Source organism: Lucilia sericata, unplaced genomic scaffold (assembly GCF_015586225.1).
Source record: "Lucilia sericata isolate MDLA Ls3-8-SP2 unplaced genomic scaffold, ASM1558622v1 Contig000447F_arrow, whole genome shotgun sequence".
Taxonomy (NCBI): Eukaryota; Metazoa; Arthropoda; class Insecta; order Diptera; family Calliphoridae; genus Lucilia; species Lucilia sericata.
In genome coordinates, this window is record NW_023994462.1 from 30,001 (window position 1) to 44,584 (window position 14,584).

Genomic DNA, 14,584 nt, shown 5'->3' on the forward strand with positions numbered 1-14,584 from the left:
AGCATTAATAATTCATTCAAACAATAATGTTTTATGAGAAAAATATACACAGTGAAAATAAATCGGTTCTTACGCATACAATGAAAAGAATGCATTCATTGAATCATTCATATTTTCAAATTAAAATTGCGGAAAATACTCATCTAAGAAATAAAATCATTCTCATATTTATTATTAAAACAATTGCAATATTTATTTTTTTTTTTTTATTTCGCTCGTATTTTTTATTTTTGTTGTATAAAAAATAACAATAATATTAAATAACAATAAAAAATTTATAAAAAAAACAGCTTATAAAATAATAGTAATATTAAACAGCAACATGACTCAAACGATTTCCAAAATCATCCATAAACTGGCTGCACGTTACCGGTTAACTGTTGTATGATACCGTTGACTGTCGTAGCAATACCGCCCACTAATTGGCCGGGAGTTATAGGAGGCTGAAATAAGGAAAATAAAAACATAAAATAAAGTTCTTTTTAGCGAAAAAATAGTGAAATATCAATTTTCCAGTGAAAATTTTATTTTCTAAAGAAAATTCGAATTTCGATGAAAATTAGATTTTTATAGGTAATTTGATTTCTTAATACAATTTTTTTTGCTAAAATTCGATTTTCTAAAGAAAATAGCATTTTCTTCGAAATTCTGGAATGTGATTTTGTACTGAAAATTTTTGATTTGATTTTCTAGGAAATTCGATATTTTAGTAAAAATTACATTTTCTGCTACAAATTCGAATCTCTAAGAAACTTAGAAATTCTAATGAAAGTTCGATTTTTTCTAAAGAAAATTCGATTTTCTAATGATATTGAAATTTGGATTTTGTAAGGAAATTTTGATTTTCTAAAGAAATTTGGTTTTTGTACGTACCGCTCCAACCGAATCGTAGAAAACACGATTAGGTCTTCTTACTGGTAATGTACCACCTCCTCCCCCACCTGGTCTATAATTTGGATCTACTTCTGGATCATTTTGTAAATCATTGTTGTTTATATTCGACGACTGTGCATAGTCAGCATACTGAGGCGGTCGAGCAGTAACCGCCAAAGTATTCTGCAATATACCAGGCGCAAATAAACCCAAAAAATTAGCTAATCCCGCACCAGGTGGATAATAGGCGGGAGCTATAGGATCCGATAACAAACCACCACCCAAACCTCCACCCAAACCACCACCCAGACCTCCACCAAAACCTCCATAACCACCACAACCTAAACCAGCCGAAGTTTGAGGAAAAACATTGTAAACATTAACATCCCACAGTATACGTCCTTGCTCTTTAGGAGGCGGTGTTACACCATTGGCAGCATCACGGCCAAAAGGTGAACAGGGATTTCCCAGGACTCCACCAAAACGACGATGGAATTTTCTACGTTTCAAGTGGACAGTACGGGCATCTTCTTCATTCTCCTGATTATCAGCCCCAGCAAATTTGGCATTTTCTGCATCAGCTTTACTAACACGATTCTTGCCTTTAGTATTTGCTGTGCTGTCGCTACTGGAACTATCCTTTTTATAATTATCTGAATTATATGAATTGCTTAAATATTGTTTACTATTTGAGCTATCCGATAATGAATTATAAGATCCTTTAGAGTAGCTATTAGCAGAATTGCTATAATAGGTGTTTTTTGAAGGAGTTGCTTCATAATTGCGATTTATTGAATTTGTTAATCCCGATGATTGACTATAAGGTCGCGTCGTAGCTTTTGTTGTATAAGCAGCTGCTGAACTGCTGTAAGGATATGAGTTCCTTTGAGTTGATGACTGTTTTGTATAGGAATTAGTATAAGAGGGATTTGTTAGACTATTATAATATGAAGTTGAACTTTTGGCTGGAGTATATCGACTATTTGCTGATGATTGATAATAGTTTTTAGGTTGATTATAATATGATGATGAGGGTTGTGTATAACTGTAACCAGCTCTTCTTTGAGCTGGATATCTAAAGCTTTGTGTTTGACACAATGTTAGCAAACAGCTTAAGATCACTATTAAACCACTTAACCAATGCATGGTTTTACTTTCTTATATTTTATATTGATTTTCGTTTTTCTTTTTTTTTAATTTTTCATCACTAGTCCATAAAAAGGACAACAAAATCGTTAATTGTTTTTAAAGCGTTTTATCGTTTTCGTATGTTTAGTTTAATTTTCAGCACTATACTAAAGTATGTTAATAATTTACACCTAAACTTATTAACTTTTGCTAACACTCAAATTCAGTTCAAATATAAAAAAATAATGAAAATAGGCAAATATTTTTTGTCTATTTTTTTGCAAAAATTGTTAATGTTTTGTTAGTTTTTCCCTAAAATGGTTGTAACTACATATTGCATAAGGTTTTCTGCATTAATTTAATACCATCATCATCAACATCATCATCAAAAAACAGCATTGAGTTAAAATTTATTTGTTTTGTTTTTAATTGAGTCTCACACCCACACGCCTGCGTAGTAGAGATACGAGTTCATTGATATAAAAATAAAATTCTGTTTAATTTTCGCTTGTTTTTTTCTTTTTTGTATAAAGGGACGGACAGACGGAAGGTGCCATTGCTATTCTTTGTTTCAGTGTTTACTGGCCTGTATCTAATGAGGTTTTGTTACTGTTTTTTACTATTTGCTAATTTAAACATTTTTAGCAAAATTGTATCATTCATTTCAGTTTTCCATGGTATAGTTACTCGGACCTGTCATGTAACAGCGCGATGATGAATTATTAATAAATATAAAAAATAAGTCGCTTTAGTTTAAAATGTTTAAAACCTTCTCATTAAGCGTTACACTGTGCATTCGTGTTTCCCCTTAAACTATATTTTTGGCAAAAACCACTATGATTGCTGTTTCTTTTTCCGTTAAAACCAAAATAAAATTATGAATATTTTTTATAGACGATAAAGAAACTAGGTCATGAAAAAAATTGCAATGATACAAACTGAAAATTTTGTTTTTGTTTTTTTTTTTTTGTTTTTAGCTTAGATTAAGCTTAATTTTTTTAGCATCCATTATCTTTTATTGTTGTTTATTGTTTTACTCTAGTAAAACATCGTTCATCCAAGAGTTGTTCTTTATATGTATTAATTCGGAAATATCTTTTTGAAAAGCAGTTTAATTTCGTTACAACATAATTATTTTGTATGTAGGTAGGTATATTCAAAATAAAATTAACTTAAAACTTTTAATAGAACTTAAAGTTCTTTAAAAACAAATATTTATAGTTTTATCATTTGTTTAAATAAACTTTATTTAACTTAAGCGGCGGAGGAAATGACATCAGTGTACATTTTAACCTTGCTGGCAATGCTCATGTCAACGTATTTATCACCAATGGATACAATCATGCCACCAATAATGCTGGGGTCAACACGAGAAGTGATTTTCAAGGTTTGGTTGTTCTTCAAGAAGGCCTTAAAAAAAGATAAAACGGACCAATGTTTACATATTATTTAAATCCCAGTAAAATATTAAAATTAACTACTATACCTTCAAAGCACTTTCCAATTGTTTGTTTTGGGAAGAATCCAAAGGCTTGGCAGTGACAACTTCGCAAACAACTTCACCACGATGGGCAGCCATAATAACTTGGAAGGCATTGATAACACGATCCAAAACATTCAAGCGACCATTTTCGGCCAAAAGACCCAACAAATTGCCAGTGGATGGAGCCCAACGCAATTTGGCAGCACTTTCCTTCAAGGCGGTAGCCATAACCTTCTTGTTGATGATGGGGCTGGTGACATGTTCGCGCAATTTCTTGTCTTCAGCAAGGGTGGCTCTGAAAGCAGCCAAGTCCTTTTCTACTTGATCCAATTGCTTGGCCTTAGTTGCAGCCGAATACAAGGCAGTGGCGTAACGGCCCTCCAAGCCGAAAACCTGTATTGGTGGCTTAACCATTTGAGTGGAGGTGCTCATGGCACGGCTCTGTAATATTAAAAGATAACTCCTTTAACAGTTGTTTTATTATAAAGCTTAAAATTTCCTTAATTTTATTAACTATCACATTTCCATTATACCCATTTATCGTTAACATTACATAACCAAAAACTTTGGTTGGGTAATTTTCTCCAGCGGAAAATTCTCACATTGTCGGAATTTTCGGGTAGTTTAAGTTTGCCCCTTCCATTGGGGCTGCTTAAAAATAATTTTGTATAATTTTATTATATAAAAACTTACCAAAACAGATAATTTATTTACGGCTGCCATCGTTTTTCGCCAAAGTTTATTCAGAGCAGAAAAAAATCACGAACAGTTTGCAAGTGTACGGCTGTCAAAAAACTACGGTCGTTCATTATGTCAAATTTAACACACATGGTTGTATTTTGTTGGTAGTATTTTTGTTATATTTGCAGCAGAGTTGAATTTTATCGAATAATAATATGAATAATTACCCGTTCATAAAAAAGAAACGGTTTTTTAATTAAAATCAAGATTGAATCGACTAAAATTATTAATCGTTGTATTTCCTATCGAAAGAAAAAGTTTTTAAAAACTATTAACTTTACCCTAGTCCTATATTTGAAAAATTAGTCGAAAATAGCTCTATTTTTGATAACTTTTCAAATCAGAATATTTTCTTATATTATTCATACTGTTTGATCTATTTGTACAGAAGTGGCAGTACACGTAATTCATTCATCAAATTTCAAGAGTTAAATATAAAACTAAAGAATAGTATTCATATTCTCAAAGTTTTTCCCACTAAATTTTAAATAACTGAACTCCTCCCGTTTAAAGAAAACGCTAAAAATTCTACTAAGTCGATTTTTTGATTATTTCATGACAAGTCGATTTCAACTTTTAAAAAACGTACATTATTTGGATTTCGAACTATAGAATTTCAACTAAGCCCCAAATTGTTGAACCCAAAAATGTAAGTTCGATAGATACGAATAAGTTTCGAAAGTCTGTTTTCATTAACAATTTAAACAAATGTTTATTCAATTTTGGTTTTTAAAGTATTTATTGAAAATGAAACTTTTTTATTTTTAATTCTAATATGAAATTTTGTTTTTCTCCGTACACGTTTCTTAATGGAATCAAATTTATTACGGATATTAAATATATATATAATAATATACGTTATATCTTCCAATATATTAACTCCTTACTTGTCATCTGCAATTGAATATATTTAAAAGTTAATTAAAAATATACATTTTTCAAACAGCAAAATTAAAAGAAAAAATAAAACATACTTTTAACACTCACCATCATCCTCATCTTCTTCTCCCTCACCGTCCTCATCATCAAAGACCTCCTCTTCGTTATCCTCATTGTCTTCATCGTCATCTTCTGGTTCGACCTCAATATCAGGTACCAGATAATACTGCAGAGGATTAAGCCATAAATCGTCCTTAATGAGTTCGGCAATTTCATCGTTGACGGGGTCACTGTTATCAGTGAACCAATCAAAGAATGTCTTGTATTCAGAATGTCTCTTCTTTTTGTTGGTGAAGGGTTTTGAAAGCAATTGTTTTAAAAGATTTTTACCCTCCTTCCATTGTATAGACGTGCTTGTCGATGAAGGACAATCACTATTTTCAGCAGCTTTAAAAAGAGTTTATAACAGAAATGTAAAAAATGTTTTTACTTTAAACTACATGTTTACTTACTACCAGATCCCAAATTGAATTCTTTTGTTAGGACTTTATTTTCAAAATAGGGATTTTCTTCGAAATAAAAGTGTATACGATAGCCGGATTTGATGTCCTCGAATTCTTCAACTTCCAATTTGGTTAAGGCATGCAAACATTCCTCTTCTTCTTCATCCAATATGCCCGAAACTTGTGGATGATTAATAAACTGTAAATTGTAATAGATACATGAGAAGAGAATATACACAATGAGGGAGTGAGATAGAGAGCGCGCGCAATTAATAAAATTGTGTACAGTCGTCAGACGTCTATGCCCACTGTGTGCAAAACACAACATAGAAATTTTATTAACATGTGCACAAATACAAACAAACATAATTTTTGTTAATAAAAAAAGTACGAAAATCAATGAGAAGGCGTAAAAAGGAGCAAAAAAAGAAAATAACAATAAAAGCAAAGCAATACCTACAGAGTTACCAACGGGTACAGTAATTGTACTTTTATAAAGTACAGCTAAACTTCTATGTGTATTAGAGGAAATAAATTATGCGGCAGTATAATAAATTACTAACAAAAAATCTACTTCTACTGTTAATATCTATTTTTTAAAAAAGGGATACGCCGAAAGCAATATTGCCCCAAATTTGTGTTGTTAGTAGTTATTGGTATAGTCTGTCAGGACGGAGATCGTGGGTTAGATACACAACATACATACAGTATACAAACTTTGACCTGTTGGATTTTAGATATGTATGTGGAGTCCTATATATACCTAACCTTCCTTTCAAACTAACTAAAGCACATATTTAGCTTATGATCCTGTGTTTTAATTAAATTTGTCTATGTTTATCTCTTTCATGGTCTCAGATCAAGTTATGTTTTAAGGCCATAATCAGGCACAAGTTAAAACAAGGTTCTCTTCTATATAAGACATTTGTTTGTTCAGTGGTTTATAGAACTTTTACAGTCTAATACTGACACGGATCGCATGCAAATAAAAAAACTATAATTTTCACAGTTAAGAAACACATCATTCTAACATTATTCAGTCTGGGATGTCCCAAATTTTAGCAATATATGTTAAGACATGTACATGCCAGGGAGCAGGTTTGAGTTAAAAGAACATTTAAGAATATACGCAGAATCCAACAGATCAAAGTTTGTATAATACAGTTTAAAGGATCATTCAGAAAAAAGGGCGCAGGACAAGTGACCGAGGTCCGTAAGAGCGATAAGTTTTCTCATACATAGGGAAATCTCTATCTCATAATACTGCCCATCTTAAACTCATTCGTCAAAATGGGTAATTTTGCCTAGATTTTAGTAGAAGCAGCACATTTTCAGAAATGGTTATAAAAACAAATATTGTACACGTTAAGTCCCTTTTAACTGTATCTTCCAAAATACCTAAATTATATGTTTTTGATCGAGTTTTAGTTTTTTAGATGATCATATCGAGTTTGCGCCATAAACCATTTTAACGGGTTTACACTTCCGGTCGACAAGAAATAAAAATAACCGAACATGTGTATAGAAATTCGGCGAAAATAGGTGAACCTATTCTCGAATCTTCCCCTATCTTTAATAAAAACTTTAGGCAACCCTACATTTAGATGTACACAACGTTAACCCGCCAGCCGAAAAGAAAAAATGACTGGACGATTTATATACACAAACATGCGCCAATAAATATTGCAACAATGGCTAAAAAAGAGCAAAAGATGGCACAAACAAACAAAACCCTTTATGTTTTCTTTCTCATGGTACAGAAATGTTACCCAAGAAAAAATGCATTTTAAAAATACTTTTCACCAGACCTCCCAAAAAAAATGTTTGACACTTTTTGCAGAAGAATCCCAACCCATACTGTTTTGTGTACTTACCGCTGTCACCCAGAAGTTAGGAATGCGTTTGACCAGCTCACTGCGTTTCTCGTAGCATGGTTTTCTCAGTTTATTGTACTTTTGCTCAACTTTAAGAATTTCCTCGCTAGCCTTTTCGTTGAGGGCATCAATATCATTCTGGCATGCATCGATTAATTCCAATGCCTCGGTCACTGCTTCGTTGGGTGTACTTGAATTGCCTTCATCCAATTTTGCGCGCTTACTCGGTACACTGGACATTTTCAATGGATGATCTGGACTTTTCAGGGTTTTTCTTTTTTAATATATTTTTGTTCAAACAAAGGCTTTCTTTTTACCTAATATAATTGCGGCGTCGATATTTTTCGCGAGTAGTAGTAGTAAAAAAAGCGATGATAATGATTTTGTGTGTGTATTATAAAAAAGAATGGCGATTTTTTTAGAAGAAAAAAAATGCCGGTTTGGATGTATTGACATATGTAAAAGCTAAATGTCGTGAAAACCTTTAGTTTGGCATTTTGTGAAAGAAATATTTCGATGATGCCAGACTAAATACTATTTATAAAATAGGGAAATTTATGGTAAAAATACAAAAGCAATCGAAATATATTAACCATTATGTCAATATGCACAAACTTGGGAATGTTTTTCATTTTAGAAATTGTTATGTTGTTTAAGTATAGATTTTTTAATCAGATTTTCTACTTCTACCTCATACGTCAATACCCAACATACCCGGGTATGCATAAGAAGAATATATCAGTTATCGGTGAAAATAAAGTTTTATTATTTGAATTATACAGATTTTCTTATCTTATGAAAAAGTGGAACTAAAGAATAAAATTTGTTTAAAATACAAATTTTGTAAAGAATAAATTTTGTTTAAAATACAAAATTTGTGGTTTGTGTTGTAGTATATGGCTGCCGATCGCGGGTTTAAAACAATATTTGAAAGTTTTAAGGGTGATGGCAATGATCAAACAAATTTACACAAACAGGAATTTTTTCTTGTTTTCCTGGTTTGATGAAAATCAAAACACTACTGATTTTCAACTGAATTAAATGATGAAATTGGCGCTGCCAATTACAGAATCCTGGGATTTTCGGGATTTCCCTAATCCTGGGATTTGTCAAAATAAGTCCTGCATTTTTCGCATTAAAGAAAATGTTTTAATTTTCATAAATACGAAATTAATTTGCAGAAATGCATGGTAAAAAATTAAAAATTTAAACTTCAATATTTTTATTAATAAAAAATAAATAAAATAAATACTTTTTTCATAAGATATAAGAAAATTTGTATAATTTAAATAATATAATAATAATAATTTTTTTGGAAGGAATATCCCAAATTTCAAGTCAATACGACATATATGTCACTTCGAAAATTAAATTTTTAATTTTAATCCTAAATGCGTATAACATAAATATCTGCTCTCTTTTGGTTTCAGAGTTATGATAAGTGTAACCAGAAAAATGTTTTTATGTAGAAAATGCATATTTAGCGAAGCCGGTGTACAGAAATTGTGAAAATTCACCACGATACAAACTGGTTTAGAATCAAAATAAATTAATGATATAAAAAACTCTTAAGTCACAAGTTTAAAATTCTAAATTTCCTAAATTTATTGCCAATAATATTCAGATTTTAATACCTTTTAAAAGGACAATTTAAGATATATAATTTCATCCTCATATCTTCTTTTACATTTATATAGATACATATATAGATATTAAATTATAAAAAAATTCAAATCCCACAAGTCACAAAATTTAAAATATGATTTTTTAATATTAAATTGTTGGCAGTTTTCATATATATTAGAATATTTACAATTATGGCATCTCCAAACACATTACTGTGGCATTTGTATGACGTTTAGAGGATCTGGCATTCTGTAAAAATTGTTTTTGCGTTTGTATATTTATCTCTTTCTCTCTCATGGGAAAGTTAAAAATCGTTCCGCTCAAAATTTTCATAAATTCTTTTTAGTGTCGGTAAATTTTGATGTTAAAGGCGTAAACGAGTTTGTGGAATACTTTTATAAATTATTTGGATAAGTGTTAAAATAAAGAATTAAACAATGTCCACAGCGGAAACTCAAACTGGTGTCAACACAAATTTGCAACAGCAGGATCTTAGCAATTTGGTAAGTCTGGAAAATGGCGAATAGAAAAAACACAGGTCGAACACCCCACTGAAGCAAAAAGAAAAATAATTAAAAAAGTAAAACCTTAAAGATTCCAATGCGTTTTTAAAGTGATATCAAAAATATATGTAATTGAATTTTAAGAAGTTCCTTTTGTTGAAATCGTTGCCTGGTTTCTTAATGAGCTTATTCATATCAGGTAAAGTTTTCAGATTTGCGTGGCTTGTATTTCTGCACGTGGCGTTTTTATGGTCAATTCCTGGAGGACATTTTGTTTATGAGGGAATTTGCTACCAATATGTTTTTGACGATGTTAATATGTTGTTATTAATAGGTAAACATTTCCCAATTGTGACCAAAATTTGTTTTCTGATGCAATTTTTAATATGATGATTCTAACCTCAAAATTTGCCACGACAATTCAATGTTGTTTTCTTCTTGTTGCTGCCAGTGGTTTTGTGACTTTCGTTTTATTGCTATTTTAGTGAAATTCGTGATGTGAATCATTGAATCCATAATAATATTTTATATATACATCTTACCTTTTAGGACATCAGCAATTTAACTCCTCTATCGCCAGAGGTAATCTCTCGCCAAGCTACTATTAATATTGGTACAATTGGTCATGTAGCTCATGGTAAATCCACAGTGGTTAAGGCCATTTCAGGTGTACAAACTGTTCGTTTCAAAAACGAATTGGAAAGAAATATTACCATTAAACTCGGTAAGTTGGAATATGTATTTTTTGTATTAAAGAACTAATTATGTATATATAAGATGCTTTCAAAGAGCTACAGGTGTGTTTTGGCTCTAATTAAAGTTAAAAATTTAAATAGATACCTACATACATTTCAAAACAGTAGATCTTTGTCTAGCATTTTTGTTGCAATTATCTCTTGTTATAAATTTCAAGCAAAAAAATACTAGTTTTTATGAATATATTGTATGTAAAATCAACATTATTCCCTATCATTTATTTAATTTGTACATTATACTCTTAATCAACAACATTCAACTCATTTTAAGAAAATTAACATAAACTATTTTCAAAAATATTGTTTACACTTTAAATACAATTGTATATAAATTAAAAAAACTGCTATATTAATGGCAAATGCTACATAATCCTCGTACATGCATCTTTTCTTAACTCAACTGTTTTTATGGGGGTGTGCAATGCGTTCTGTAAAATTTCTTCTTTTTTATAACATTTCTCTTGTAATAGTAATAAATTGCTGGAAGATTATTGATTTAATTTTTTGTTTCTATTCCAAATTCATTCGTTTTTAAATATTTGATAGGGTATAAAATTGGTTTTAAAAACAAAATTGTTTATTTTAGTATTTGTATGTTTTTTTCTTAGTTTTCTCTATTAATTTACCAGCAATTTAATTAATTTTTTCGTTTTTATTTTGCATTGTTTTCTGTTCTTTACGCGCGACGGTTTTGTGTGCATTTGCTTGTCGGAAATTTTGCAGAACGCATAAGCCAACAACGCATGCAAGCCCTGCTAGCATCCCCCAAACTATTAAGAGAATTTGAGGCAATCCAGGATGCTAAAAAATGGCAAAGGCAACAGCAACGTTTGAGAGAATTGCGAAAATGCGAACTAAGCCCCATGTCTTCTGCTATGTCCGTTACACCGGACATAACACGTATACGTGTGCCCTCTACAAGCCCTAGCAGTGGTTATGAGAGTCTTAACGACAACTCTTCGGTTTGTAGTGGAGACTCGTACAATCGCCGTCGCAATCGTTCACCCCTAAAATCCTTGGCCGTTAGTTTAGTTAAATCGAATGTTAAAAATGAAAATGAGCGACAAAAAAGCCAAAAACGACGTAGAAGCTCTCAGAGCAACGGCTCAGTTAAATCTGCCAAGAAACTAAAACAAGAGTACGTTATCGAAACCATTGAAAGTCTTGAGTCAGTCAATGGCGATCCTTTATTCTTCGTCAAGTGGCTAAACTACTCTAAAGCAGATAATACGTGGGAGACTTTGGATAATTTGTTTGAATGTGCGGTTTTAGAAGATTTCGTCAAAAGTATGACGGTTTTATATGAGCCTATTATAGCCAAAATACTGCAGGACTTTGCCGAACAAATAGAAAAAGAATCTTTAGGTTTAAAACCATCCGATATCGATTTAAAAGTTTTGGATAATTATGACCCCTTGAAATTAAAAGTCGATTTAATATTATTGTCACAATTCATTAGTGTCAAATCACGAAATCAAAGGGAACCGGAAAAAATTCGTCGCCGGATTTTGAACGCTCTACTCTTGGAACCCTGGTATCATAAAAGACAACAACAATTGAGTTCTATGGAAGAATGGCAAAAACGCATGAATTTGGTAGAGCGCGACGCGCCCATAAAAGTTGAAAATAATGTAGATTTTGATATTTTAGACCCCAATTTTGAATATATTTCGGAGAATTTCCCATCCGGTGGCGTTGAAATCCTAAACGTTCCGCCCATTGGCTGTAAGTGCGAAGAAGGTTGTGCGCCGTCTAAAAAGTGCTGTGCACGCATGGCAAATACCTATTTTGCGTATGAAAAAAATGGTCGTCTGCGCATCTACCCAGGAGAAGCCATCTACGAATGCAATTCCAAATGTCAATGTTCAAAAGATTGTCCAAATCGAGTAATCCAAAGAGGCCGCAAAAATTCCCTTTGTCTATTTAAAACTGCCAATGGTCGTGGATGGGGTGTTCGCACGGAAAAGCCTTTACGCAAAGGCGAATATGTTAGTGAATACATGGGTGAGATTATAACATGCGAAGAAGCCAATGAGCGCGGCAAACAATACGATGCAATAGGACGTACATATCTGTTTGACCTGGACTACAATAACACAGATAGTTTGTATACCATTGATGCAGCATTATATGGCAATGTTTCCCATTTCTTCAACCATTCCTGCGATCCAAATCTTTCGGTTTTTCCTTTTTGGATCGACAATCTTGACATCAACATGCCTCGTCTGGCATTTTTCACTCTAAGGCCCATCCAGGCCGGTGAAGAACTAACATTTGATTATATACGCGGGGATATGCAATTGGATGAATATGAAAACCTTTCGGAAGCAGAGAAAACAACTTGTCGCTGTGGAGCCGCTAATTGTCGCAAAGTTTTATTTTAAATGTATCCCAATGCTCACATTCAGATGAAAATTGAAAGTATTTCTTAAGGCACAAACATTACAACAAATTGTAACATACTTTATTTTTAAATTTTAACTAAGATTATACGACTATAATATTAATATTTAAAAATTTTTCTTTACCTGTTAAGTTGATTTTATTTTAATTTTTTTTTCGGATTTAACTATACCACCAAACTATTATTAACTGACTAACATTTCATTACTTTTAAGTTTTTGCTTGAAATAAAGTTCAACAGAGATAAATTTTAAAAAATGGGTTATTTTATTGTTTTTGCATTACAATACAGGTTACGCCAATGCCAAAATCTATAAATGCGATAATCCCAAATGTCCACGACCTGCATGCTTTGTTTCTGACAGCTCTAGCAAAGATGACAGTTTACCTTGTACCAGACCCTCGTGTACTGGTCGCTTTAGGCTGATACGTCATGTCAGTTTTGTCGATTGCCCCGGTCACGACATTCTTATGGCTACTATGTTGAACGGTGCCGCTGTTATGGACGCCGCTTTACTCTTGATTGCTGGCAATGAATCGTGTCCCCAGCCTCAGACTTCGGAACATTTGGCTGCCATTGAAATTATGAAACTGAAACAGATTTTGATTTTACAAAATAAAATCGATTTGGTTAAAGAATCACAGGCCAAGGAACAACACGAAGACATTACCAAATTCGTTCAGGGTACAGTTGCTGAGGGTGCACCCATTATTCCCATCTCGGCTCAATTGAAATATAATATTGATGTAAGTAAAATTAAGAAAATGGATTGTAGTATGTATTATCTAACATTTGCAATTATATTTACTCTTTATAGGTCTTGTGCGAATACATTGTTAAGAAGATTCCCGTTCCACAACGTGACTTCAATGCTCCTCCCAGGCTAATTGTTATCCGTTCTTTTGATGTCAACAAGCCCGGTTGTGAAGTCAATGACTTGAAGGGTGGCGTTGCTGGTGGTTCAATTTTGTGCGGTGTCCTTAAGGTTGGTCAAGAAATTGAAGTACGTCCCGGTGTTGTCACCAAGGATAGCGAGGGTAACATAACCTGTCGTCCCATCTTTTCGCGCATTGTCTCCTTGTATGCCGAAACAAACGAATTGCAATATGCCGTGCCTGGTGGTTTGATTGGTGTTGGTACAAAAATTGATCCCACCCTGTGTCGTGCTGATCGTTTGGTGGGTCAAGTATTAGGTGCTGTTGGTCAATTGCCCGATATTTACATTGAATTGGAAATTTCATACTATTTGTTGCGTCGTTTGCTGGGCGTACGCACAGATGGTGATAAGAAAGGTGCTCGCGTTGAGAAATTGCAAAAGAACGAAATTCTATTAGTTAACATTGGTTCCCTCAGTACCGGTGGTCGTATTATTGCCACAAGAGGAGATTTAGCTAAAATTGTTTTAACAACTCCTGTGTGTACGGAAAAGGGTGAAAAGATTGCTCTCAGTCGTCGTGTAGAGAAACATTGGCGGTAAGTGTTTTATTATTGTTCATTTCATAAATTTTCGTTTTACCTAATTTTTGTTTGATTTTTTTTAGTTTAATTGGTTGGGGTCAAATCTTTGGCGGCAAAACTATACAACCCGTTGTTGACAGACAAGCTCCTGTTCCTACAAAATAATTTTAATTTGTCGATTTATATAATTTATGTATTCAATTTCTTGATCAAAGTTTTGAAACAAGCTACTGAAGGAGGAGCGGACATTTTTTCAATTATATATATATATTTACTATATTATTACAACCAAGGTACAGCAGCAGTCCATTTAACTTTAAAAACGTTCATCATTTATACTATTGTGGTTTATAAAAA

General features: G+C 32.5%; 4 protein-coding genes across 6 annotated transcripts; 1 reads left to right on the forward strand and 3 right to left on the reverse strand.

The window, feature by feature from the left end:
- Nucleotides 1-289: 289 nt before the first annotated feature.
- LOC119604957 (histone-lysine N-methyltransferase SETD1A) lies at nt 290-2,857 on the reverse strand. Its single transcript, XM_037957884.1, has 2 exons — nt 874-2,857; nt 290-443 (listed from the first exon to the last, which is right to left on the reverse strand). The coding sequence occupies exons 1-2, from the start codon at nt 2,017-2,019 to the stop codon at nt 345-347; spliced, it is 1,245 nt and encodes a 414-aa protein (XP_037813812.1). The 5' UTR covers nt 2,020-2,857; the 3' UTR covers nt 290-344.
- Nucleotides 2,858-2,994: 137 nt separating this feature from the next.
- LOC119604959 (ATP synthase subunit O, mitochondrial) lies at nt 2,995-4,299 on the reverse strand. The gene is made up of 3 exons (XM_037957887.1): nt 4,178-4,299; nt 3,488-3,925; nt 2,995-3,411 (listed from the first exon to the last, which is right to left on the reverse strand). Exons 1-3 carry the CDS (start codon nt 4,205-4,207, stop codon nt 3,256-3,258), a joined length of 624 nt encoding a protein of 207 aa, XP_037813815.1. The 5' UTR covers nt 4,208-4,299; the 3' UTR covers nt 2,995-3,255.
- A 646-nt stretch (nt 4,300-4,945) lies between these two features.
- On the reverse strand, nt 4,946-7,903 carry LOC119604958 (protein SET). Of its 2 annotated transcripts, none has more exons than XM_037957886.1 (4): nt 7,482-7,903; nt 5,617-5,806; nt 5,200-5,551; nt 4,946-5,119 (listed from the first exon to the last, which is right to left on the reverse strand). In XM_037957886.1, the coding sequence occupies exons 1-3, from the start codon at nt 7,719-7,721 to the stop codon at nt 5,202-5,204; spliced, it is 780 nt and encodes a 259-aa protein (XP_037813814.1). In that variant the 5' UTR covers nt 7,722-7,903; the 3' UTR covers nt 4,946-5,119; nt 5,200-5,201. The 2 variants fall into 2 exon arrangements, with proteins under 2 accessions (XP_037813814.1, XP_037813813.1); XM_037957885.1 differs by having other exon boundaries at nt 5,213-5,551; nt 7,482-7,902.
- Nucleotides 7,904-9,345: 1,442 nt separating this feature from the next.
- On the forward strand, nt 9,346-14,446 carry LOC119604955 (eukaryotic translation initiation factor 2 subunit 3). Of its 2 annotated transcripts, XM_037957882.1 has the most exons (5): nt 9,347-9,610; nt 10,160-10,334; nt 13,061-13,515; nt 13,587-14,242; nt 14,311-14,446. In XM_037957882.1, exons 1-5 carry the CDS (start codon nt 9,545-9,547, stop codon nt 14,390-14,392), a joined length of 1,434 nt encoding a protein of 477 aa, XP_037813810.1. In that variant the 5' UTR covers nt 9,347-9,544; the 3' UTR covers nt 14,393-14,446. The 2 variants fall into 2 exon arrangements, with proteins under 2 accessions (XP_037813808.1, XP_037813810.1); XM_037957880.1 differs by lacking the exons at nt 13,061-13,515; nt 13,587-14,242; nt 14,311-14,446 and adding an exon at nt 11,089-13,018 and having other exon boundaries at nt 9,346-9,610.
- The last annotated feature ends 138 nt before the right edge of the window (nt 14,447-14,584 follow it).

Coding starts and splice junctions, on each gene's coding strand:
- LOC119604955 (XM_037957880.1), top strand. CDS start 9,545: ATGTCCACAGCGGAAACTCAAACTGGTGTCAACACAAATTTGCAACAG. Junction 9,611..10,159: donor AGCAGGATCTTAGCAATTTG/GTAAGTCTGGAA, acceptor CTTACCTTTTAG/GACATCAGCAATTTAACTCC. Junction 10,335..11,088: donor AAATATTACCATTAAACTCG/GTAAGTTGGAAT, acceptor GAAATTTTGCAG/AACGCATAAGCCAACAACGC.
- LOC119604957 (XM_037957884.1), bottom strand. CDS start 2,019: ATGCATTGGTTAAGTGGTTTAATAGTGATCTTAAGCTGTTTGCTAACA. Junction 444..873: donor TCTACGATTCGGTTGGAGCG/GTACGTACAAAA, acceptor TCCTTATTTCAG/CCTCCTATAACTCCCGGCCA.
- LOC119604959 (XM_037957887.1), bottom strand. CDS start 4,207: ATGGCAGCCGTAAATAAATTATCTGTTTTG. Junction 3,926..4,177: donor TAAATAAATTATCTGTTTTG/GTAAGTTTTTAT, acceptor TTAATATTACAG/AGCCGTGCCATGAGCACCTC. Junction 3,412..3,487: donor AATTGGAAAGTGCTTTGAAG/GTATAGTAGTTA, acceptor TCTTTTTTTAAG/GCCTTCTTGAAGAACAACCA.
- LOC119604958 (XM_037957886.1), bottom strand. CDS start 7,721: ATGTCCAGTGTACCGAGTAAGCGCGCAAAATTGGATGAAGGCAATTCA. Junction 5,807..7,481: donor CTAACTTCTGGGTGACAGCG/GTAAGTACACAA, acceptor TACAATTTACAG/TTTATTAATCATCCACAAGT. Junction 5,552..5,616: donor ATTCAATTTGGGATCTGGTA/GTAAGTAAACAT, acceptor CTCTTTTTAAAG/CTGCTGAAAATAGTGATTGT.